Source organism: Prionailurus bengalensis, chromosome B1, assembly GCF_016509475.1.
Source record: "Prionailurus bengalensis isolate Pbe53 chromosome B1, Fcat_Pben_1.1_paternal_pri, whole genome shotgun sequence".
NCBI lineage: Eukaryota > Metazoa > Chordata > Mammalia > Carnivora > Felidae > Prionailurus > Prionailurus bengalensis.
This window is the reverse complement of record NC_057344.1, coordinates 1,773,257-1,796,223: the sequence shown is the minus strand read 5'-3', so window position 1 is coordinate 1,796,223 and position 22,967 is coordinate 1,773,257. Positions and strand designations below refer to the sequence as shown.

Sequence of the window (22,967 nt, the reverse complement as noted above, 5' to 3'; positions counted from 1 at the left end):
GGTAAAAGCGTTTGAATCCCAGCACACTACACATTGTTGGCGATTCTGCTGGTCTTTGCCCAGATCTGCCGTAACAGAGAGCAGCCTAAAAGTTCAGGGAAGGTGTAGAAACAGATTTACCAGGAGGTGCCTGATACGGGAAGTTCTCCGTGGGAGGGGGGCCCGCCGGCCACGTTGCAAAATGCATGCCTTCAAAACCACGATCGAGAATAAATACACCTATCCATCAGGGATATTCCCACGTCCCTCGTGTCACCTGGACCTTTTGATAAAACCAGGCTCAACGTCTCCGGGGGGGGGGGGGGGTGCCTGGGTGGCTCAGTCGGTCAAGTGTCCAAGCTCGGCTCAGGTCATGATCTCGCAGTTTGTGGGTTCGAGCCCCGTGTCCGGCTCTGTGCTGAGAGCTCGGAGCCTGGAGCCTGCTTCGGGTTGTGTGTCTCCCTCTCTCTGCCCCTCCCCCGCTCACACTCTGTCTCGTTCTCTCTCAAAAATAAAAAAACATCCACAAATTAAAAAAAAAAAAAAAACAACAGGCCCAACATCTCTAAAACATAGTGTGTCATTTTTTTTAATGCTGGCAGGCTGGGATTCAGAGGGCTTCCGATCTCTTCTCTGGCCCAGGCCAATCTCTGAACATCCCAAGAATCAGCCATCACACAGGCATCTCACCAACCTGCTACACCCCAAATTCTACCGCTCAAACACAGAATACTGACTTTAAGGAACTGACCTACTGAAGTAAAACCTGGCCCTCTTCAAAGCCCCAGATCACTCACACATGAACTCACCTCGCTGTCGGAGACTTCTCTGTCGTTAATAATAAATCGGTAGCTGGCATCTGGTGATAAGTGCTCAGCCTGGAGCCAGAAGCGAACCTGGCCCTTATCAAAAATCTCATAAGCTAATTCTGATTTCAAAGGAATTGCTACAGGAAGAAAAGAAATCAGAAGTCAATAATGCATGAATCCTTATGAGAAAAATTGCTACATATTGGTGGAAAATATCAATCCCAGTTATTAAATTTTTTGCGAACGTGAAGCCCAGGAGTACGGAATTGGATTATGAAAACCCAAAATAAAAACAAACCCCTCGTTAGCCTGCTGTAGCTAAAGGCGTGCCGTGTGAGCTTTGTGTGCCCGTCGGCACAGCCTCGCTTTCCTGGCTGATCCGACGGTTGCGAATGTATGGATCTGTGTATTCAGTGTAACTCAATCACCAAAGGTGCCATCTGACTGACTCACTTGGATTAGGAACAGCTATGCTAAGCCCCAAATTCTAACCACTCTCTATGCAATAAAAATTTCTACAAGTTACAGTACCAATTCGTTTTTGTTTTAAATGTGCAGGGGACACGCCTGTAAGCTGGGAGCGTGAAATGAAGGCGTTCTGCCCCAAAGAGCTCCTCCGTGAGCTCCGTGCGGCAACAAACACCCCCCTCTCCCCCGGTTGCGTCAGCCTGCAGGGTCCCGGGCTCACTTACTGGGATTTTTGATTTCGTTGCTCAGGGCCATCAGACGTTCAAGCTCTAAAATTAAGAAAAATACTCGTGTCGGTTTTGCCCTGTACATTCAGAAGTTTACAAACAATCGAGCGAAGATGGGACATCACCGAGATTTAATCTGGGGTGGTGTAAGAAATGTGAACCGGAAGCGAAAGCACAAGTCGGAGGTAAGCCACCTTCGAACACTCGCTTCGGCCGAGATCCTCACCATTTAATAACCCGGTCCCGACGGGCGGTGGGGTGTGTGAGGGCGGAGCCTTAGGGACAGCGGGTTTGGGGTGGGGGCGGCTTGCAGAGGGGAGGTTTGCAGAGATCCATTTCCAGACCCTCTAATTCCATAGGATCCTGACATGGATCCGGCAGGCTGGGGACAGGTGGGTGGTCTGTGATTTTCTTTCCCCTGCAAGATGGCCTTCTTCCAAATCCTTCGCCCCCCCACCCCACGATTTCACTGTGATGTATTATTGCCACAAGTTAACAAAAACAAAAATGCATCACTCCTGAGTCTCAAGGACAAGCTAAGAAACCCTGAAGGTTCTCAGCCATTTCTTCCCTGCTTCCTTCTTTCCTTCTCTCCTTCCTCCTCAATGAGAATTGAGAAAGGCAGCCGTGGTCACAAAGGCACGTGTGAACACGCTGATTTGAACTCAACAATGAAGTCGGACTGCTCCTGACTGGACGGCTGGCCTGGCTTCCTGATGAGGTCTAAGCATAGGAATCCCCATAAATCAAATGGGCAAAACCTGCAGCTTCATCCACAAGACAGACGTCCAAAGTCCACATACGTTACAGAACACGCTGTAAATGTGCATCGTTTGCAACTATTTAAAAGGAGGGGTGCCTGGGTGGCTCAGTGGGTTAAGCGGCCGACTTTGGCTCAGGTCATGATCTCGCGGTCTGTGAGTTCGAGCCCCGCGTCAGGCTCTGTGCTGAGAGCTCAGAGCCTGGAGCCTGTTTCAGATTGTGTCTCCCTCTCTCTGACCCTCCCCCGTTCATGCTCTGTCTCTCCCTGTCTCAAAAATAAATAAAACGTTTAAAAAATTTAAAAAAATAAAATAAAATAAAAGTAAAGACGCCATCTAGAAGCTTAGCGATGGTGCCAAGGGGGTACAGACCACTTTTCAGGGTTACCTAGGGGTGTTTGCAGCCTGAATGGTTTGAGGACCACTGAGTTGGGTCAGAAAAGGCAGCCTAAAAGGCACTGGAGCAGACTGTGGATGTGCCCCTGTCTCTGGGCACGGGCACACTGAGCGAGGACCCCACACGCAGACTCTGTGCAGAGCCCCCCGCTGGAGTCCTGCTCAGTCTGGTGAAATCTGCATTTGCTTCACCAGGCTTCCCAGCACCTGCACTGGACACGCAGGGGCCTGACGTCAGGGGCAGGGGGCGCCTCCCGGAGGGGGCCCAGGCCGCTCCCGCCCACCCACACCGGACGGCCACTCTAGGTCAGCTTGCCTCGGGACCACACTGCCTCCGGCCACCACGCCACGGGTGGCCGCAGGGTCTGCTCATCAGGCACGAGAGGCATTTTAATAGAGGGCTCGGAGGGACTCAGAAGCTTCAAGGACCTGAAGAAACCTGTCTGGAACTGCACGGTTCACCCCACATCCCGGCAAGGCTGACCTTGACCTGCACATACGGCAGACAAGGGCCGGACACAAACAGACCGAAGCCCAGGCAGCACAAGAATCCGCCTCCCGAGGCTCCCCCGTTTGCCCAGCAGAGTCGGGTGTGTGAGCCCACCTGAGACCACCTTCCCCGAGCCCCGTGGCCCAAACAGACTTTGCTCATTTCCTCCTTCGGTCTCCTACTCCTAGGAGAGCACGAGAGGTTGACTCTGCTGGCTAGACCCTATTTCACATGCAGAAAATGCATGTTTTCTTTTATCGTCCTGATTATTCAATGTTGGGAGGGAAGGGGGCACTTCCATACGTGTCCCCTGCATCAATCTCACGGACTTACCTGCTAATATGCCCCTCCCTGCTTGCAAGCCTCTGAAATGTAGCAAAACCCAACGTTAAAAGCACAAGGGGGAAGCAGGGGCCGCCTGGAGGGCTCAGGTGGCTGAGCATCTGACTCTTGGTCTCGGCTCAGGTCGTGATCTCAGTTGGTGGGTCCGAGCCCCGCATCCGGCTCTGTGCTGACAGCGCGGAGCCTGCTTGGGTTTCTCTCTCTCCCTCTCTCTGCCCCTCCCCTGCTCACTCCCTGTGTCTCTCTCTCGAAATAAATAAATAAACTTGAGAAGAAAAGGCACAAGGGGAAGCTATAAAGGCAGCAGGTCCTGGGCCGGTGATTTACGTGGCGGACGGACTACAAGCTCCAGAGTCTCCTCGGTCCCACGGTAGGTTTGCTTCTGTAAATGTCCCGCACTCCAGCCTCCCCCCGGCACACGCCCTTTCCCTAAGTGAGTCCCTCCTGTGTTGCTGTCAATCTTTTCAAGCGTCACACACCGAGCCAGGCGAGCCCACGTCACGTGGACCTTACCTTCTTCATCCAACACAAAACTGGAGGACACTCCGTCGGTGTCGCTTACGGACACGGAGTACGTTCCTAAATCCTCTTTATCCGGCTTTTTGAAGTACAGCTTCGAGCTGAAAGGGAAGAAGCATAGGAAACGTTACCGTTTGTGACGGTCCCCCGGAGTCCCAGCGGCCAGCTCCAAAGCGGACTTACTGGTCTCCCACCGTCTCGATCCTGAACTTCCCGTCGTCTCCGACCTCCTCGTAGGCTTTGCACCAAGTGAACTGGGAGGCGTCTGTCATTTCTTGGCAGTCAAAGCTCAGGTAGATGTTTCCTTCCTCGTCCACACCCGCGCTGATCTCCTTCGTGCCTGAAGGGCGAGGACACAACTAGACGCCTTACGATTCTTTTTTTGGAGGGGTGGTTCCCTTTACCCCGACTCATCAGGTTGCTCTCCACGGTCACCGAGGACGCTGAGTCGGACCCGTCGGAGGGCAAACCACCGCGGGAGCAGAGGGCAGAGCGCGCTGGGCGTTCCGCCCATCCCCCTCTCTGCGTCCAGTCCCGCCGTGGAGAGTGTGTCGGCCAGGAAGACCCTTCCTCTCTCTGAGATCTGGCCCCTCACCCCCGCTAGGGGCCCGGGCAGCCGTGGGCACACGCGGGCCCCCCTCTCTGCTCTCCTTCCCTGAGGGGCAGTGGGGCGGGGGGGACTTCTGGCTACTCTGGGAGCAGGTGGACACCCGGCCCATCGCAGGCCAGTCCGAGTTGGCCCCTCGGGAACCAGGGACACGTCAGCCCGGGCAGGTACGAATAGATCACCGGTTTCCGAGAAGGCAGAGAGGCACGGAACGCCGGGTGGCAGAAGGAAATGAAGCCAGCCCCGGGGAGGGGAACCGCCGACCCCCCCGTCTGCGGCTCGAGCACGCTCCTTCCCCACGTGCCCTGTGCGCCGACCTCGTCCTCAGAGGTCACCTCCACGGGGCTTTGGCTACTTGGAACAGCGAGCAGTACCAACGGCTTCATGAGCTCCTGGTCCAGAGGCAGCAGTGAAACGAAGACCACCGTCATCCCCGCCGGTTGTGGTCCTCCTCCACGTAAAGCTGCCACTGACTCTGCCACGTGGCCTGGGGCACCCCACCCTGACCCAAGGGTCTGCCAGGGCACGGGGCTGGCTGGACACACGCGCTCCCGTCTGCCACTCAGCTGCTCCAGCATCGCGACGGGACCCAGCCGTCGCCGCGCTCACGCGGACACAGAGCGCGCGCCCCTCCTCCCGCAGCCCGGCCACCGCCTCGCGTCGCTACGCGCTCCAGTCTCACCTGGTCTGGCCTCCACCAGCACCGGCTCAGACGTGTCCGACGGCCTTCCCACCCCACTGGCGTTCACGGCCCGGACCCTGAAGACATAGGTCTTACCCTGGTGCAGGTTACAGACCTTGGGAAGACAGAGAAAATACCCCATGTCAGTCGACAAACGACACAGACTTTATACTTTTCACATTTTACCGTGAACCTGCTTTTTTAAAAAGCAATTCATTTTCCAGCTAGAACGGCTGCACGCAAGGAAGGAGGAAGGCCAGAGGTGAGACAGGCTGACGATCACTCCCAGCCTTACTTTGCAAGCTCACTCTTCAATGTTGCTACGTTGTTTCTTTTTTCTCTGCATGTTTCAAAGCAGAATTAAAATCACACCTCCAGTTTGCAACCTGAGGTTCATACTTAACACGATTCTACGGGACGAAATATTATTTTCACGGTGAGTGCTAACTGCGCAAGATATCCCATCATTTGGAGGCATGAAGATTAAATCATTTTCCTCTCGCACATACGGAGGTAATGTGCGCCGCAACCCGCACTGGTAAGTAAAGTATACCTAAGTCATTTGTTTTGCTAGATCCTTAGAAGCCCATCGGTTCATTCAGAAGAACCCGATCTTGTTTTATGCTGTCGGCTTGCTTCCCAGAGGCTGATGCCGATTTACGTGTCTGAAGGTGCAGCCGGGGACACAACTCAGGTGTGGTCTTTCCGTACAGGCGTGTACGTGCCACGCCACGGAGACCCCGGTCAAACGACGAAAACCCCTGGGTGAGGGCAGCTGGGGAACAAACCAGCCAGGTGGCCTCCTGCTCCAAAGACCAGGGTCACAACTGCCCCCAGTGATGGGCAAACCGTAGGTGCTAAAAATAGAAACACATGGAGCAAGAACAGCACAATCTTGTTAAATGTACTAAAGCTGTGCGTGTGCTTCTCGGGCAGACCTCTGTGAGCGATCCTGAATTATTTGGACGAACTCCAAGGCCTGGAGCGCAAAAAAACCAGTAGTGGAGACCGTGCACGGTGGCACCGAGCTATGTGGGCGGCCGCCTGGTGGCTCGGAGCCCGTCCGCGGCAGGACCAAAGTCACCCTCCCCGCGAGGCAGCGAGCGAGCGGAGGAACACGGTCACCTTTAAGTAACGGTTGGCGGTTGCTGCCTCATTCACGGTGCTCCATTCTCCAGAATCCTCCTCCTTATAGTCCACAAAATACCCAGAAATGGGGCTGTTGCCCGTGTACATGGGCGCCTTCCAGAGCATGACCAGCGACGTGTCCCTGACCTCACAGAACGTCAGATCATAGGCAGGACCTGCAAAGTGGAACATACCCCGTGCCCATGCATGCACACGCCGGCCGCACAGCACAGCCGCCGCCCCGGGGAAACACTACTTTTTCACACCACGGTCGTCGCTAATCTGCCTACTGAATGTCTCTCTCGGCGTTTGTCCGAGAACGTCCGGGAGGAGCGTGGAGGGGGGGAGTGGGGGGCGTCCGGCCGGCCCCACAGCTGTTCATGGGGCACGGGGGGGGGCACTGCGGCCACCCTCGCGATGGCTCGTGAGCCCACATCGCTGCTCAGGACCAGCAGCCTGTCTCACAGACAGAGCAGGTGCACCCAGGTGGGGCACGCGTGTTACCCACGCCCACGCAGGAAACCTGTCCGCCACAGCGCCTGCCCCCTGGCCAGCCCCATGCATGCGCAGGGCACTCGGGGCCCCAGAGGGGACTCGTACCAGGCTCAGGCATGGTCCACGCCTCACACTTGAAGAGCTCGCTGGGGTCCGACGACTGCCCGATCCCCGCCAGGTTGACGGCCGCGATTTTGAACTCATAGAGTGAGCCTTCTGTCAAGCCATCCACCTACGCGGATTATTCAAGTTAACGCATGAAATAAGCGTTGCGTTGCAGTCCGTTCACGACTGACTCACGAATGAACCCCGAGGGAGGGGCCACGTCGGTAAACTGTGCAGTGAGGTCAGGGAGGGCTGCGGATGCCCCTGCCGCATGTGGCCGCTCCAGGGGACCTCACCTGCTTTGCCCTGTTCCTTCCTTGCATAACCTCGCCTACAGGGGCGGCGTGATGACCCCCCCCTCCCCAGGCAGATAGGGCTCCGGGGGCTTGGAGACACAAAGGCACAGAGGAAAGTGAACAGCAGAGCAGAGGGGGCCGCCCTCAAGCCCCCGTCCCTTCTGTGAACGCCGGCACATTGGCCGCCACGGGCTGGGGACCCGAGGCCTCCCTGCCAGACCAGGGCCTCACTCTGTGACACCGGGCAACCCGTCACCATCCCCAGCACACCACCTGGAGGCCCTTCGGTCGGGACCTCAGCCACACGAGGGTCTGTACCCAAACGTGAGGGGAAGGCCTTGACCAGGACCCTTAGCGCTGCCTGGCAGTTTCCAGACAATACTGTCTCTAAAAACAGATGGCCTGCAAAGCGAGTGTGTTTATAGTTCAACGGCCTTGGGCACCTGGGGGCTCAGGGGTCTCTCTCTGCCCCCACCCACCTGCTCATTATGTCTCTCTCTCTCTCTCAAAGGTAAATAAACATTAAAAAAAATTTTTTTAAGTAAATGCTTTTCTCTTAAAAAAAATTTAAAACAAAAAAAAAGGGGGCACCTGGGTGGCTCAGTCGGTTAAGCATCCGACTTCGGCTCAGGTCATGATCTCACGATCTGTGAGTTCGAGCCCTGCGTCAGGCTCTGTGCTGACAGCTCAGAGCCTGGAGCCTGCTTCGGATTCTGGGTCTCTGTCTCTCTCTGCCCCCACCCACCTGCTCATTATGTCTCTCTCTCTCTCTCAAAGGTAAATAAACATTAAAAAAATTTTTTTAAGTAAATGCGTTTTCTCTTAAAAAAAATTTTTAAAAAAGAAAAAAAAAAAGGGGGCGCCTGCGTGGCTCAGCTAGTTAAGTGAGATCAGGTCATGATCTCACTGTTTGTGGGTTCGAGCCCCGTGTCGGGCTCTGTGCTGACAGCTTGGAGCCTGGAGCCTGCTTCGGATTCTGTGTCTCTCTCTGCACCCCCCCACCCCCGCTCATTATGTCTCTCTCTCTCTCTCAAAGGTAAACAAACATTAAAAAAATTTTTTTAAGTAAATGCTTTCCTCATACACACGTGAACACATATGCACACACACGTGTGCACTCATACCCATTCACAAACACACGTACACATTCATATACTCACGTGCACACACAGGCACACGTGCGCATGCTCACGTGTGTGTGCACTGTGCACACACACTCCTATACACACGCGTGCACACACGTTCACACACACGAGCCTGTGACCTACACTGTGCGAACGAGGAGTGGGAATGTCAGAGGGCAGAAGAGAAAGCCCACGGGCTGCTGAGGGTTTGTGTCTGGATTCAGTCCCGGATCTTCCTTCCTCCAAACCCACGTCCTTCCCACTCTCTCCGCTCGGACAGAACAGGCGTTTGGACAAGTGACTCACTCGGGGGCGGGCATGCAGCCTTGCTCAGGAAAACCGCGACAAAGAAGCCGGGGGGCAGGGGGACTCCCTGACTGACACCTGCTGGACGCAAACCTCACATCCCCGTGGCCGCTCGCTGTGACAAGCTCGGGGCCTGGAGCCGGCCGCGGCGGTGACCCTAAGCCCACCCGCCCCCTTGCCTCTCCACCTGCTCCTGCTTCACAGGACAAAATGCTTCCTAAGGCCCAGTTCTAGAGGTACAGGATCTCAGGAGACCGCGAACTTTTCTTAACCCGCTTTTGCTTCTGTGTCACGTGATCTAGTGTCTGAGTCGCCAAAGGAAGGACTCTGCCCGGGAGGCAAAAGCAGAGCGGAGACCCGTGAACCCGGAAGAACCAACCGTCAGGATCCTCTCCTTCACAGGCGAAGAGTTGACCTCATGCCAGTTCTTATGCTGAGCCTCGCGCTTGTCTATGTAGTAACCCAGGATGGGGGCCCCGCCGCTGAACCTGGGCACCTTCCAGCCCAGCGTCATGGAGTGGCCGTCGCAGTTCAGAAGCGTGACCCCGTACGGATGCGAGGGGACAGCTGCAGGGACACAGGGCGGGAGGGTTACCCCAGAGTCGGCCTGGGCACCCCCTGCCCCACGGGGCGGCTCCTGCACTGGGGTAAGGGGGGGCAGGCGGCAGCTGGGGGGTGGCGCCCAGACTCGACCCATCTTTGTGTGTTTTCATCTCTTCCTTTGAAGAGAGGATGCGTCCGTCGTATGTATTTATTGCTATTTCTAAACACATCCCCCAATAAATAACACAGGCACACAGACATCTTCCAATATTTCAATAATACAAGGGCGATAAATTATTGAAATCTGGCCCGGATGGCTGAAATATGAGATTCCTCCCCCTCCTCTGGGGACAGCTTCGAGGAGCCGTCTCATCACATCCATGAACGACACCTGTGCCCCCCGTGACCAGAGATGATGAACGCCACGGACGCCAGAATCACTCAAGTGAGCACAAGTTTGTATTTTCCTTCTGAACCCGTTTGGAAATGGACCATCTTTTCCTACCGGGTTGAAGAGGGACACGTCTCTGCTCCCCCACCCCCAACCCTGGGTGACCTACGCCCAGCCGTCCTCTGTCACCTGAGACACAGGTGACCCGGGAAAGATCCGTTCTCATCATAGACTAAAAATGTAGACGATTGCTTCTCATTTAGTAGAAAGGACTCGAAGAGCAAAATGGTAACGTTTGGAAGTCCTTCCCGGGAAAAACTGACAGATTAGAATAGTGACCTTAAAACTAAAGAGTAACTGATTTTTTTTTCTTTTTCTTTTTCTTTCTTTTTTTTTTTTTTTGCTCTATTTCCCACCTAAGTGTTATCGGACCCGACATTCCTCGGAAATTCCGTAACACTGTGTATCGTCAGAAATCTAAGTAAGCCCGCGGGTTACTCACTGAGAGCGGCCTGGACCTTGATGACGTCCGACTCCTGGGAGTTTTCACTTGTGCCGACGGCATTCACCGCCTTCACCCGGAACACGTACTGCTCACCGGTGGTCAGGCCGTGCACCACGAACCTGAGGGAGACACCAGTCAGGGGCACGACTACATGGCTGAACCGTTTTTCTCTCTCCCGCAGCACAAGTACAAATCATGGGGGACACGCCAACGTTTTTTCCACGGGGGACGAGAAGGAACGTTACTCTGAGTCAAGTTGTGTGCACACCGTATACATGGGTTCGCGCCGTCAGTTTTAGCTTTCTGATGCAAACCAGCACGCGGGGTCAGGAAGGAAGGCGGCGTGACGCCTCGCTACGCCAGGAGCTGGAGGGGCACAGGTCTGGGGGCACGGAAAGCAAGCCCCTCAGATCCTAAGTGCCCCTCTTCCTCCGTGTCGCCCACGTGCTCTGCGCCCCCCCTCCCCTTCGCTTCCCCAGTTACCAGGTTCTGTCTGAATCAAACGTCTATCACAAAACAGCATTCAAGTCCTCATCTAAAGAACCCACGTGTGGAAGGCTTAGAAGCAGGAAGCATTCCGGACACGGAAGGGACCCTAGTCAGACGAGGCTCGAACACCGGCCTCCACACGCAACAGATTTGGGCCCCTAGTCACGTGCCTCCCCCTTGGTGAGGCTGCTAGCCCATCTGTGAAACAGGACATCGGCCCCTTCCTCCAGCACCCCTGGCAAGTGTCACCTGGGAAATGGCACAGGAGGATCTGGGTCGCCCCGCACAGGCCGGCGCTCTGCCCGGTCCGCGTAAGCAGTCACCGCTTGCCTCACCGGGCCTGTGAACGTGCTGTGACCTTCTACAAAACTCCGGCCTGAGAATGCTATTTTCACTTCTTTGTTCTGAGATCTCTTTCTGCGTTTGCCGCCCGTGAACTCTAAATAACATCTAACCAATGCTCTCAGTCGCATCTCTTCTTTCGCAGCCACGGCCTTTTCCAATCTATTACTTTCTTAAGAAGACTGAAACGGGAAAGACGGCTGAGCCATCACTGACCGCCCGTCCATGGTGCAGAGCCGGACAGCTGCCTCTGTTTTCTGGAGCAGCACATCCTGGAGAGGGCCTAACAGGGTCGGACATTCTGCACCCTTGGCAGGAAAAGGGAGTGCATCGATGCCAGAGTGAAGACGCTCCCTCCCACGGCAGGAGGGGCCCAGGTCCCCTGCACCAGAGATGGGACGTCCCCCGGCTTTGTCTCAATCGGGGGGAGAGTGCGGGCTCTCACTTACAAGAACGAAGCAATTTTAAAAGTTGGAAAAATCAACACGGAAAAATAAAACGCCTCGCAGGTCGTGGTTGCGACTGTAACTTTCCCGCTGGAAGGGAGGCCTTAACTGCTCCCGTGTCGGGAGAGTCAAGGTTCTGGAGCCTCCTCTGTCATGAACACCCTAATCGTATCAGGCGCGAGCCTGGGGACCCGAGCAGCCTGTCAGCTCTGGAGTCCTGCGCCCCTTACGTGGGCATAAGAAACAGACCTTTGTGTAGAGGCTCACGGGTGTGGGCGCCACGGCGTGGACCGCTCTGAGCCTGAGCGGCTCCTGTCTGGTTTTGCGTCTCCTACTCTGTCCCCTCACACGGCAGTTCTGGGGCCCCCGCAGGGCCACACCTGTTGTAGCCAATGGGCTTGTGATTGCACGGCTCCCAGACGTTGGACCCCGCCACGGAGCAGTCCACGTAGTAGCCGAGGAGATCGTCTTCCTGCTTGGGTCTGTCCCACCGCACGACCACCGACGTCTTCGTGTTCCGCGACGCCAGCACCCGGCCAGGGGCAGAAGGCACGGCTGTGCAGGGGAGACACGGTGACAGACGGGACACGGTATCAGAGTTTTGGAAGCTGTACCACAGACCCTTGAGCCCTTGTGTCCACAGGGAAGGACGACCTGAAATCTACACACGGAGGGAAGTGGGGGGCAGGCTGCCACCCGGGGAGCCAGAAGGTGCCGGACATTCCTCCGTCCTCCCAAGTCCTACCCGACTCACAAAAGAATTACAACCACCGAATCTCCCATACCCCCACCAGAAAAGTTGAAAATCACGTTCGGGGGCACCTGGGGGGCTTAACCGGTTGAGTGTCCAACTCTTGGTTTCAGCTCAGGTCATGATCTCACGGTTCATGAGATTGAGCCCCACATCAGGCTCTGTGCTGACAGCGCTGAGCCTGCTTGGGATTCTCTGTCTCCCTCTCTGCCCCTCCCTGCTGGTTCTCATTCTCTCTCTCTCTATCTCAATAAATAAAACTTAATAAAAAAAAAAAGCATATTCTGATGACACACACACTTTGGCTAACAGGGTAGTTAACAATTTCTGGAGGGTGAAATGACTGATTTTAAGAAAACAAGACACACTTCTATCAGATTGATCAGAAACTTGACGGGATTCCAAATCTAATCATGACTTGACCATAGATTTTTCTCACTGGTGCAATTCAGAATTTCTGTAACTCCTACTTGACATCTTCCAAGAGGGAACTTGAAGCCATACGGGCAAGGAGTTCCGGTGTGTTCAGGGTTTTTAAAAAGGTGGCCAATGCCTAAAAATATTTCTAACCCATTTATTAGTTCCATGAAAATAAGACGGAGGGGCACCTGGGCAGCTCAGTCGGTTAAGCATCCGACTCTTGACTTTGGCTCAGGTCATGATCTCATAGTTTAGGAGTTCGAGCCCCAAATTGGGCTCTGCGCTGACAGCACAGAGCCTGCTTGGGATTCTCTCTTTCCCTCTCTCTCTGCCCCTCCCCTGCTCACAAGCTCTCTTTCAGTCTCTCAAAATAAATAAGTAAACTTAAAATAAGACAGAACTTTGGAGAAATGTTGAGTACCAACCAACACAGGGCAAAGAGATCTCTGTCCCCTGTAAAATGAAATTTTAAGACAGCTTGAATTTTAACTCCCATACAACATGAATTGTCTTTTTCAACACAACATGATGGCCTCTGATGTCAGTGACTCAAGGCCTGTCCCCAGCTGTGGTCGCTCGCGGACATGACCGTACTCACCAATCATATCCTGGGCCTGAATGGGGGCGGTGATCTCCGATGGTTCGCTCAGGCCATGTTTGTTGGCTGACAAAACCCGGAACACGTATGGCTTCCCTTCAGCAAGGTCAAAGACGGCGTAGCGAGGGGACCGCACGGCCGTCTGGGCGTTGACCCGCTGCCAGCTCCCGCTCCCGACCACCGACTGTGAAGAGACATGGGATTCGCCAAAGGAAGCCAAGAACTGCCCAAACACATGCTGACGGAACCATTCTGCTTTAGCTAGCCAAACTAATCTGTAGGGACTTCCGGGGGTAGAGCGCATCCTGGGCCATCAGTAAACCTTTCCTGAATCACGCAAAAAAGGGAATTCAACCAGGAAAAGTAGGTAAGAAATTACCCCAAGTTGGAAATGCTCAGCAGTAAAAAGTTTTAAGTGAAAGCAAATAAACTTCAAGGAATTAACACATAGATTGTAGTTTTAGTAAAGTGGAATGAACTGTAAAGAATTAAAGATAATTTAAGATATTCATAAAATTCTATCGTAACTCAACTGGTCACATTTCAATTTAAAATGTACAGTATTGGGGCGCCTGGGTGGCGCAGTCGGTTAAGCGTCCGACTTCAGCCAGGTCACGATATCGCGGTCTGTGAGTTCGAGCCCCGCGTCAGGCTCTGGGCTGATGGCTCGGAGCCTGGAGCCTGTTTCCGATTCTGTGTCTCCCTCTCTCTCTGCCCCTCCCCCGTTCATGCTCTGTCTCTCTCTGTCCCAAAAATAAATAAACGTTGAAAAAAAAAATTAAAATGTACAGTATTTTACGACTATTATCGTAGTAACAGCAATCTACCTAACCAGCAGCAACATAAGACGCGCTATGATACATCCGTACATTGGAGAACGTAGTCACTTAGGCTACCTTATAAAAATCCTCAATCAGAGGAGAGCGACTGTTTTGCTAAATGTAACACAGGATGCCAACTGTACTGATGACATATAAAGTATACAAAAGACTATAGAGAAAAAGACTCTTAATGTATGTATCACACGTTCATCATGACTATTTCAGGGGTGCCCGGGGGCTCTGTCAATTAAGTGTCCAACTTCATCTCAGGTCATGATCTCGTGGTCTATGAGTTCGAGCCCTGCATCAGGCTCTGTGCTGACGGCTCAGAGCCTGGAGCCTGCATCGGATTCTGTGTCGCCCTCTCTGCCCTCCCCCACTCGCTCTCTCCCTCCTTCTCTCCCTCTCTCTCTCTCTCTCTCTCTCTCTCTCTTTCTCAAAAATAAATACTTTTTAAAGCATAATGACAATTTCAAATGATGGAGTTATCAGTGATTTTCATTCTATTCTATATAATGTCTCTGTATTTCCCAAACTTCCCATACTGCAGGTTTCGTTTTTATCATTTGATTTTCTCATCACTCATAATTATTTTTTTAAACTTCAGTTACAAGTTTCACTTAATTGTTTCCTATAGAGAAAGATCCCCCTTCCTGAAGGGATCCTGAGGCAGCAAAAGCACGTGCACGGTGACCCTTGGAAAGGCTCCCAAGAACAGTGAAAGCGTTTCAAATGACCCCGGGCTTCTAGAAGTCAGAGTCACACTGAAAGCTGTCTCTCATTTCAGCAGGAGCAAAGTCACCGTCTAGGGGCTGGTGCAGGCACCCGCAGTCGGAGGCCCCCACGCGCCCCCGTCTGACACTCAGCTGGGGCCGAGCAGAGAGGAGGAGCCTCGCGTTGGAGGAATGACGACAGGGAGGAGGGAGGAAATACAAGGGGCTTACTGCCAAGCTTCTAGAAGCCCAAGAAAGGCTCGGGAGCCAGAGCTAAGTCGGGAGCTGCTCATCCTTCGGTGGAGGCTGGAAGGACGTGTGTAGGTCCCCGTGCCCGGAGCAGGGCCCCCAGGGCATGCGTCTGGAGCAGGAGAGCACTCGGGGCACCGCCAGCTTCACCTCAGGCAGACTAGCCACTGAAGCGGCCACTAGCCACTGAACCATGGGCGTCAGAAATGACCGGCCACTAGCCGCTGAACCACGGGCGTCAACACGGCGGGAACGGCCCGGGAGCCGTCCAGGAGCTACCCAGCAGAGGCGCAATGGCGCTGAAACTCCACTCCGGGTGATGCGGCAGGCCACCCGCTCGGCGTCTGGGTGCCGGGCTGCCGCCCCCCACTCTTGGTGTCGGCATAAAGCGGGAAAGAGGAATCCGTATTCCTGCGCTTCCTTCCGGGCCTTGACAGGAATGAAGTCACCACAAGACCACCTCAGACGGGCTGGGGGTGGACCGCCCGCCAGGAGCCCACGCTCAGTGTGGCCCAGCTCCGGCCCCTCCCCGGGGCCTCACGCTGCTCCCCGGGCCCCCGGCGCACGCCGCCGGGCCCTGAACACTTCGCCCTGCAGCACTGCAGGGTCAGCCGCCACGTAAGGCGGCCCCGCAGACCAGCGGTGAGGGCCACGGGGTCCGTCCACGCCCTGGAGGCTGAAATAGCGCTCACTTCATTCCCGCGTCTGCTTCCTCTACTTGTACCACGCGCCGTTCCTGTGCCGCACGCACCTGTTACTTGCTCTGTCCCGTGTGCGTGCCATAAACCGCGCGCTCCACACCACACTGTGGCGTAAGCGGAGGGTCGCAAAACCAGCCACGGGATCTGGACCGCAGCGATTTTTCTCAATATGGCCCACAGCCCACTAGCAGGTCACTGAGCCCGTGAAGGGGTCAAAAGCTGTGTCCAGTGCTACGGGACAGACCAAAGCCGGAGCGCATCAGAGCATGCGGTAAGGGTGTCGCGGTTTGGGAGTTGTTGGTTAGACGTGTGCACGTGTGTGTGCGACTGTGTGTGCATGTGTGCAAGTGCATGCATGTGTGCATGTATGAGTGTGTGTGCATGTGTGTGACTGTGTGCGCATGTGTGCAAGTGCATGCATGTGTGCACGTGTGTGCATGTGTGTGCATGTATGAGTGTGCGCGTGTGCCCGTGTGTGCGTGTGCGCATGTGTGTCTGAGGGTGTGCATGTGTGTGCCTATGTGTACTTGTGTACATGTATGAGTGTGTACGTGTGTGTGCGTGTATGTGTGTTCGTGTGTGTACAAATGTGTGTGCTTGTGCACATGTATGAGTGTGTGTGCGTGTGCATATGCATATGGGTGTATGCATGTGTGTCCACATTTATGTGTGTGCATACGTGTATGTGTGCTCACGTGTGTGCGTGTTTGTATGAGTGTGTGTGCACATGTATGCATATGCGTGTGCGTGTATGACTGTGCATGTGCCCATATGTGTGCGTGTATGAGTGTGTGCCCATGTGTGTCTGAGTGTGTGCATGTGTGTGCCTATGTGTGCTTGTGTACATGTATGAGTGTGTACGTGTGTGCGTGTGTGTGCATGTATGTGTGTTCGTGTGTGTGCAAATGTGCGCATGTGTGCTTGTGCACATGTATGAGTGTGTGTGCATATGCGTATGGGTGTATGCATGTGTGTGCACATTTATGAGTGTGTGCATACGTGTATGAGTGTGTGCTCACATGTGTGCGTGTTTGTATGAGTGTGTGCGCACATGTGTGCATATGTGTGTGTGTATGGGTGTGTGCATGTGCATATGTGTGTGCATTTGAGTGTGTGTGCGTGCGTGTGCAGGGCTGCAATACACAGCTACTTCTCTCTGCGTCAAGACCTAGAGCCCTCCAGACAAGAACTGGCTCTCCCGGCCAGCTGCAGTGTGAATCCCTGTACAAGACCGCCACCAAGTGGCCACGCGACCTCTGAACAAATGCAGAGCAGCAGCAAATGACCCTCCTGCCCACGTCTCACTCGTCCTCAAGTGAGACGTGGGAGCTAGACTGCGTCGGCAGGAAGAAAACATACAGATCCCCCATTTCGGTGCCTTCGTGGGGGTGGGGCCACTCACTCACAGGAAGGCAGCAAACCCAGACCCAGAACGCAGTCCCCTGATTCCCACTTGCACGGCCGGGCTGGCCACGTACTCACAGCACAGCCGGCGCCCTGGCGCCCTCAGAGCGCAACCCATTGAACAGCACAATGTGAGGGTTTACAACACGCGGTACCTTCTCGATGAAATACATCAGCGGCTCCTTGCCACGGGGAGTAGGCGGGTCCCAGCTGAGGACCACATACGTCCTGCTGATCTCTGAGGCGTGCACGTTGGTGGGCGGCCCTGGGATCTGCACGTCGCCTGCAGGAGTGATGAACTCAGTTAGTGCTGGGTGTGCCCCATGTCCCCCCGTTCGCCGGAGCCCATCGTTGGAGCGCGGTCCCCGGGGTACATTCCCAGGCACCAAAGATCGGCCCTATCAGTGACGTCCTCTGCTTCGCCTCTATTTGGGGACGGTAAGCAAACTATTTTTCCCAGCCAAGTCTAATGCACTGCTTAAGATCACCTAATTAGTTTTGTTTCTAACATAAGCCAGCTCATTAAAAAAAAAAAAAAGGAAGAATCTAATCCAAAAATCTTCCAGAGTTCCGCTGGAAGGGGAGGCAGGAAGATCCACCCGGAAGAAATAGAGTGCTTAACCAGAGTGGAGCTTTAGAGGTGCCGGGAACCCGTGCAGAGGAGGTGCTCGCGGTCTGTGTTCCGCGATACGGAAGCCTTCTGGAAGGGGATTACCCTCGCTCTGCTGGTCCTCTGGGTTATTTTCCTTGTACTGCTCGCCCTCACAGCCCTGGATCTGAACACCGACCTTCTATAGCCCGTCGTTCTTCCCTCCCTAGGGGGGCCCGGGCCACGTTCACAAGCACTGGAACCTATACCCACAGGTTTAAAATCCTGGAGTGATATCAATAAGCCTCTTGCAAATAACTAGTTTGGAACATTTGTGATCGGAGGGGTCTGCTGTGCCTGGCTTGTGACACACCCCTTGCTTTAACATACGTGAAGGTGTCGGGGGCGTTATATCTGGAGAGAGCTTTTCATGAGATGTGGAGGTTTTCCAGACCCACAATCTCTGTAGCTGTGATACAAAATATTATGAGCTTCCGATTAGATTAGCACATGATTAAACCGGTTTGAACGTCCCCAGGACACGTCTGAGCCCTTCTCCATATCCCATTGCGCCCTGGGGACTGTGCAGCCGGCAAGGAACTGAACCACCGCATGGAGACGGGACAAACAAGACTGGGTCTGGTTTCCCAGGAGTCCTGTTACACATTTTACAGGCCACTCGGCACAGAAGGGTGTCGTGGCCTGATCTAGGAGCTTCCTGGCAAGGGGCTTGGATTCAAACAAGGACTCAGGGAGTCTCTCCAGGAAAGTGCCAGTAAGGCCGGGTGGAGCGGGGCCTCTGGACACCCGACGGGACCCACGCACTGCGTCCCCTCCTGAAGAGATCCGGACACAGCCCTGACGGGAGAAGATACAGGAACCTCCCCTCGGGTGACGCGTGCCAAACCCCCAGGGCTGCAGCCTGGTTTATGCTTTATGTCCAAGGTGCCGCAGGACATGGGAGGCAAGCCCAGGGAACAGAGGGCGGCAAGGAAGGTGGTGAAGGCAGTAAGGACGTGTGAGTGCCCGCTCACAGAGCTGCCATCCACGTGCTTTCAGGTCTGAGCGTGTCACTGTTCTCAGACCCCGCACAGAGCTGCCAGGCCCAGAGAAAACGGAGCAGGAAGCATCTCGTCCGATGCTGGGGGAGGAGGAAGAGTCCCCGTTCGTGTCAGCAGGGGACCCCTGGCTGGGGCGAGATGCTTGGGTCCCAGAGCCTTTCGGCGTCAGGCCGACCTGCAGCGGTGGGAGCCTTGGGGATGTGCTGATGGCGTCAGCCACGGACAGCAGAGGGGGGCCAGGGAGGGGGACAAGGAGAGGCCACGAGCAGAACCCACCTCCGTTATCCACACTCCCAACAGCCGAGAGGAGGGCGCAGAGAGAAGCAAACGGAGAGGACAGGAAACTCCAAGTGCGTTACCAGGTTACCCTGGGTGTCCCCGTGCCCAGGGCTGCGCATCTCTGGAGCCCACGGCGCTCCCGCGTGACTGCAGGTCAGCAAGCTGGGATGCCCAGGCCCTGGTCTCCCGATCGCAAATTCTGCACTTGGTTCTCTCCACCCTGGGAGACTGCAACCCCCACAGGCTGCCCAGACGTCCCCTCCAAGTCAGTGAAACCTGAGCTTCATCCCCGGGATGACAGAGCCCGAGACGGCGCACGTGTTCAGAGCACACGGTGCCTTCGCCCCGGACGCCGGGTGTGCAGTTAGCGGAAGGCAAGCCATCTGCCTGGGCTGCGAGGCCTGTCGGCCCTTCCCAGAACAGACTGTGCACCTTGCGAGCGAGCAAGTCAGGAAAGGTTGGGAAGGCTGGGCGACATTCAGAGACCAGTACCAGCACTGACCGTAATTAACACGTTTGCAAGGGGGGCGCCGGGATGCCTTCTCTGACCCGCCTGCCCCTGACCTCGGACAATGTGCGGCCGCACCCCGGAGAGCTGGCGCCCGCTGGCTGGACTCCGGGAGTACCATGGCCCGTCTGAGCGTCTCAGCCCTTGGCCCGCGTGGCCAGACACAAACAAGAGCCTCAGGAACACCGGCCACAGTGTGGATATAACACAGCCACGTTCGAGGGCGCATCACACAAACGAAGGCACCCGCCTTCTTATAAGAAAGGAAGCATGAGAACCATGAAGGGTGGGGTCTGTGACGTCACTCCAGTTGGAAATAAGATGCACGGCGTCTGTAACTCCCATTTTATCAGCCGGAAAACGAAGTCTCTTACGTTGTGTTATTTCTTTGGCACTTAATAGCTGGCCGTTTACACCCAACACGTCCGTATCTATGTGTAAAAAGGCAGATGTTCTCTGCAGACGGGCACGGGTCCTGCCACGGGAAGGTTTATTATATTATTTCTTACTCCCATTGCTTTGCACGGTGACCTTCACGTAATGCAAATTTCACCACCGATAGGCGTGGGGAGCAGCCAACGCCTCCTCGTTTGGGGCAATTTTATGTGAATTCCTACACACCCACTCAGGATGGCTCAGATGGTTCTCTCCTCACTGACCCCATCGCCCACCAGACGCGAACAAAAGAACTTCCTTTTCCTCGCTCCTGTCAAAAGCGCCTACGTTACCCAGGCTGGGGTGCTGCGGGAACCCCTCCTCCACTCTTAGCAGGACCAGATTTTACTTGTTCAAAGAGCAATGTTTCCATCGGGTATTTATGAAGCCACAGTTAGGTCAACCTTCCCTAAATTGTTTTTCTTTTGTCACCGCTTTCCTGGGCATCTCCCCCCTTCTCTGAGAATGTCTGGAAGTGGAGGTCTCATCTAAGCCTTCAGATGTTCCCGTGGGGCTCAGCCAGGACTCTTAAAGGGCGTCCCTCTGGATGTTGGGTGTTGAGATACTAGAGAAAAACCATTTTAGGTGCAGAAGATTGCAAGTCTGGAGACCATCCGGGGGCAAATATGGAAATCAACGAAGGACCCCTCAATTGAGGACAGAGTGCTTGGACCACAGCGATTTCAAAGGAGAACTCGCTCCAAAGTACGTGTCCTGAGGCTCCAAACTCAACTTGCTTCGTTTTTTCATTGTTTTCATTTTTCAAGTTTTTCATTGTTCTCTATGAACTGTCCTTGTAAGTCCACGTAAGATCTTTGGCTTTGTGATTCATAACGCCAGGTTCCCCTCCTTAATAAATTCATCCTCCTCCCTGTCTCTGAGAGAACTATCTAGGAGAAGTGTTCATAAAATCCAGTATAAATGAGGGAAATGCAAACTTTCGGACCAGGGATACCGACCGCAAGAACTCACTCCATTTCGGTTAAAATGCTGGAAATACAATCTTGGCTTAAAAGGAAAGACTAAAATAGTCCTCCACTAACGGAGTCTGAGAGAAGGGGCCCCAGCCTCAGCCGGTGATCAAGGCTCAGATTCAGTTTGATCTTCTCTGCACACCCCCAGGAGAACGCCGTAGTGAACCCTACACGGAAGCAATGAGGCCCCGTGAGGACCCCTGGATTCTAATGCTCTCCTCGCTCTGCCCTGCTTGGGCTTCCTGACTTCTACAGGCCGTAAGCACGCAGGCCTGACCCGCGGGTTTTACGTTTACATGTAAAGCCTGTGCTGACCGGCTGATCACACTCGTCTCTACTTGCCACGCTGAATCCCCAGCTGAGCCAAAGCGGTGAGAGGCCACTTACCCTCAAGGTCGTCCTGATACATTACGACTTCTTTATCCCCCTCCAAATGGACCGCTGCAGAGAGAAAGGTTGGTGCTCAATTTGGCATCCAATGGTTTCCTGAAGAAAGCCCAGCTTCCCTAACCGAGCGTGGGATCCAAATCACCTCCGCGTTATGATTACAGAATACTCCCGACTCTACAGGAATCAGCGTAGGTATTCCGAACAGGCTTAAGAGTTAGTGCTTCCCAGATCTTTGTACCGGATCAGAAAGACCGGGGGGGGGGGGGGGGGGGTAAGGAACACGTACGGGCTCACTTAAAACCACGACTGAGGGGCCCACCGTCCCATCCCTTTCGGGAATCTGGGTCGTGGGAAATTAAACTTCGGAAACAGAGCGGCCTGATCTCAAAGCCTTCTGAGTCTTAGCGTGTGTTGAGATCGCATCACCAACGGACTAAGAAAAGGCTAATTCTGAACCCAGCGATCTGGATTCCAGTGGAGGGGCATGAGGACGGCCGTGTGCGTTCGTGGTGAAGCACACGCGCCCGCCTGGCCGCCCCGCCCCTAACGCGGCCCCGGTGGACACACGGGCACCACGAGATATCACCGCCCCGCGCTCGGCCCCGGGAGACGTTCTTAAGGCTCACATACAGCTGAGCACAGAAGACAACGTCCCAAGTTTCCAAGACACGACTGGAGCTTGAAATCTGCACAGCCTACCTTGTAACCTCCTGAGGTCTACGGGGTCAAGGGCAGCCACGGCCTCGGAGACTCTGGAAGGCCTGCTGACGCCCGCGCTGTTGACTGCCCTCACACGGAATATGTAAGACCTCCCTTCAAAAAGGCCTGTCACGGGGTATTTGCAGATTTTCACAGGTGCGTCATTGCACTGAACCCAATTGTCTGTCCCCACTTCACATCTGTGAATTACAAAAAGAGTAGAGAATAACAAATACATCAGCCTAGTAAATTCACTCAGGTCTATACATCTATTCTACACACATGTGATGTATCTAGGACAACCGTAACAGGAAAATACCTTGCGTTGGTAGAAACCGATGCTGGTGAAGTACTGATTTATGTCAAAAGTAGTACAAATAAACCATAAAAGACAAAGCCACTTAGGAAATGTGAAATAGATATATTTATATATTTAAAAGCTTGATGACTTATAGCTTGAAAATCAATTCCTGCCTTCAACCACATTTAGGCAAAATGACCTCCAAAGGTCACTCGAGGCGTATCCTTGATAGTCCTTTTTCCGACACACTTGGCGAAATCACAGGGTGCCCTAAGCTCCCCAGCATGCCCAATGCCAGGGTGCAGGGGAGTGCCCCGCTGCCCGTCCCCCACATGCCTCCCACCCTACTGAGCCCCAGGAGCGAAGGGTCTCTAGCCCAATGGCTCAGTCTCTCCCGATGTCAGAAATACGTGTCTTTCAAGCACGTCTCGTGTGGAATTTGGAAGTCTTTTGAAAACAGTTAAGTGCTGACCGGACACCTGGAAATGCAGAAGAGATCGGCCTCCATTTGTCACAGGCTGAGAAATTTCAACACCAAAACATCATGTCAAATTCCCAGGAGAACACAGCAAGTTCAGAGAAATCATTTTCGGTGCCATTAGGAGCCAGGTTGTATATTCGCTT

At 54.3% G+C, this 22,967-nt stretch overlaps 1 protein-coding gene across 3 annotated transcripts in view; it reads right to left on the bottom strand.

Annotated features, from left to right (window-relative positions):
* The window catches only part of MYOM2 (myomesin 2), a 72,862-nt gene that overhangs the window by 21,375 nt on the left and 28,520 nt on the right, over positions 1–22,967 (bottom strand). For all 3 annotated transcript variants that reach the window (XM_043557404.1, XM_043557424.1, XM_043557414.1), the window contains 14 exons: positions 22,043–22,242; positions 21,341–21,394; positions 17,263–17,390; positions 13,220–13,403; positions 11,831–12,005; positions 10,171–10,292; positions 9,114–9,301; positions 7,009–7,135; positions 6,406–6,584; positions 5,281–5,395; positions 4,175–4,331; positions 3,986–4,092; positions 1,481–1,525; positions 789–925 (listed from right to left, as the gene is read on the bottom strand). In XM_043557404.1, the coding sequence (XP_043413339.1) occupies positions 789–925; positions 1,481–1,525; positions 3,986–4,092; positions 4,175–4,331; positions 5,281–5,395; positions 6,406–6,584; positions 7,009–7,135; positions 9,114–9,301; positions 10,171–10,292; positions 11,831–12,005; positions 13,220–13,403; positions 17,263–17,390; positions 21,341–21,394; positions 22,043–22,242 (1,918 nt within the window). The remainder of the gene's footprint in view (positions 1–788; positions 926–1,480; positions 1,526–3,985; positions 4,093–4,174; positions 4,332–5,280; positions 5,396–6,405; positions 6,585–7,008; positions 7,136–9,113; positions 9,302–10,170; positions 10,293–11,830; positions 12,006–13,219; positions 13,404–17,262; positions 17,391–21,340; positions 21,395–22,042; positions 22,243–22,967) is intronic.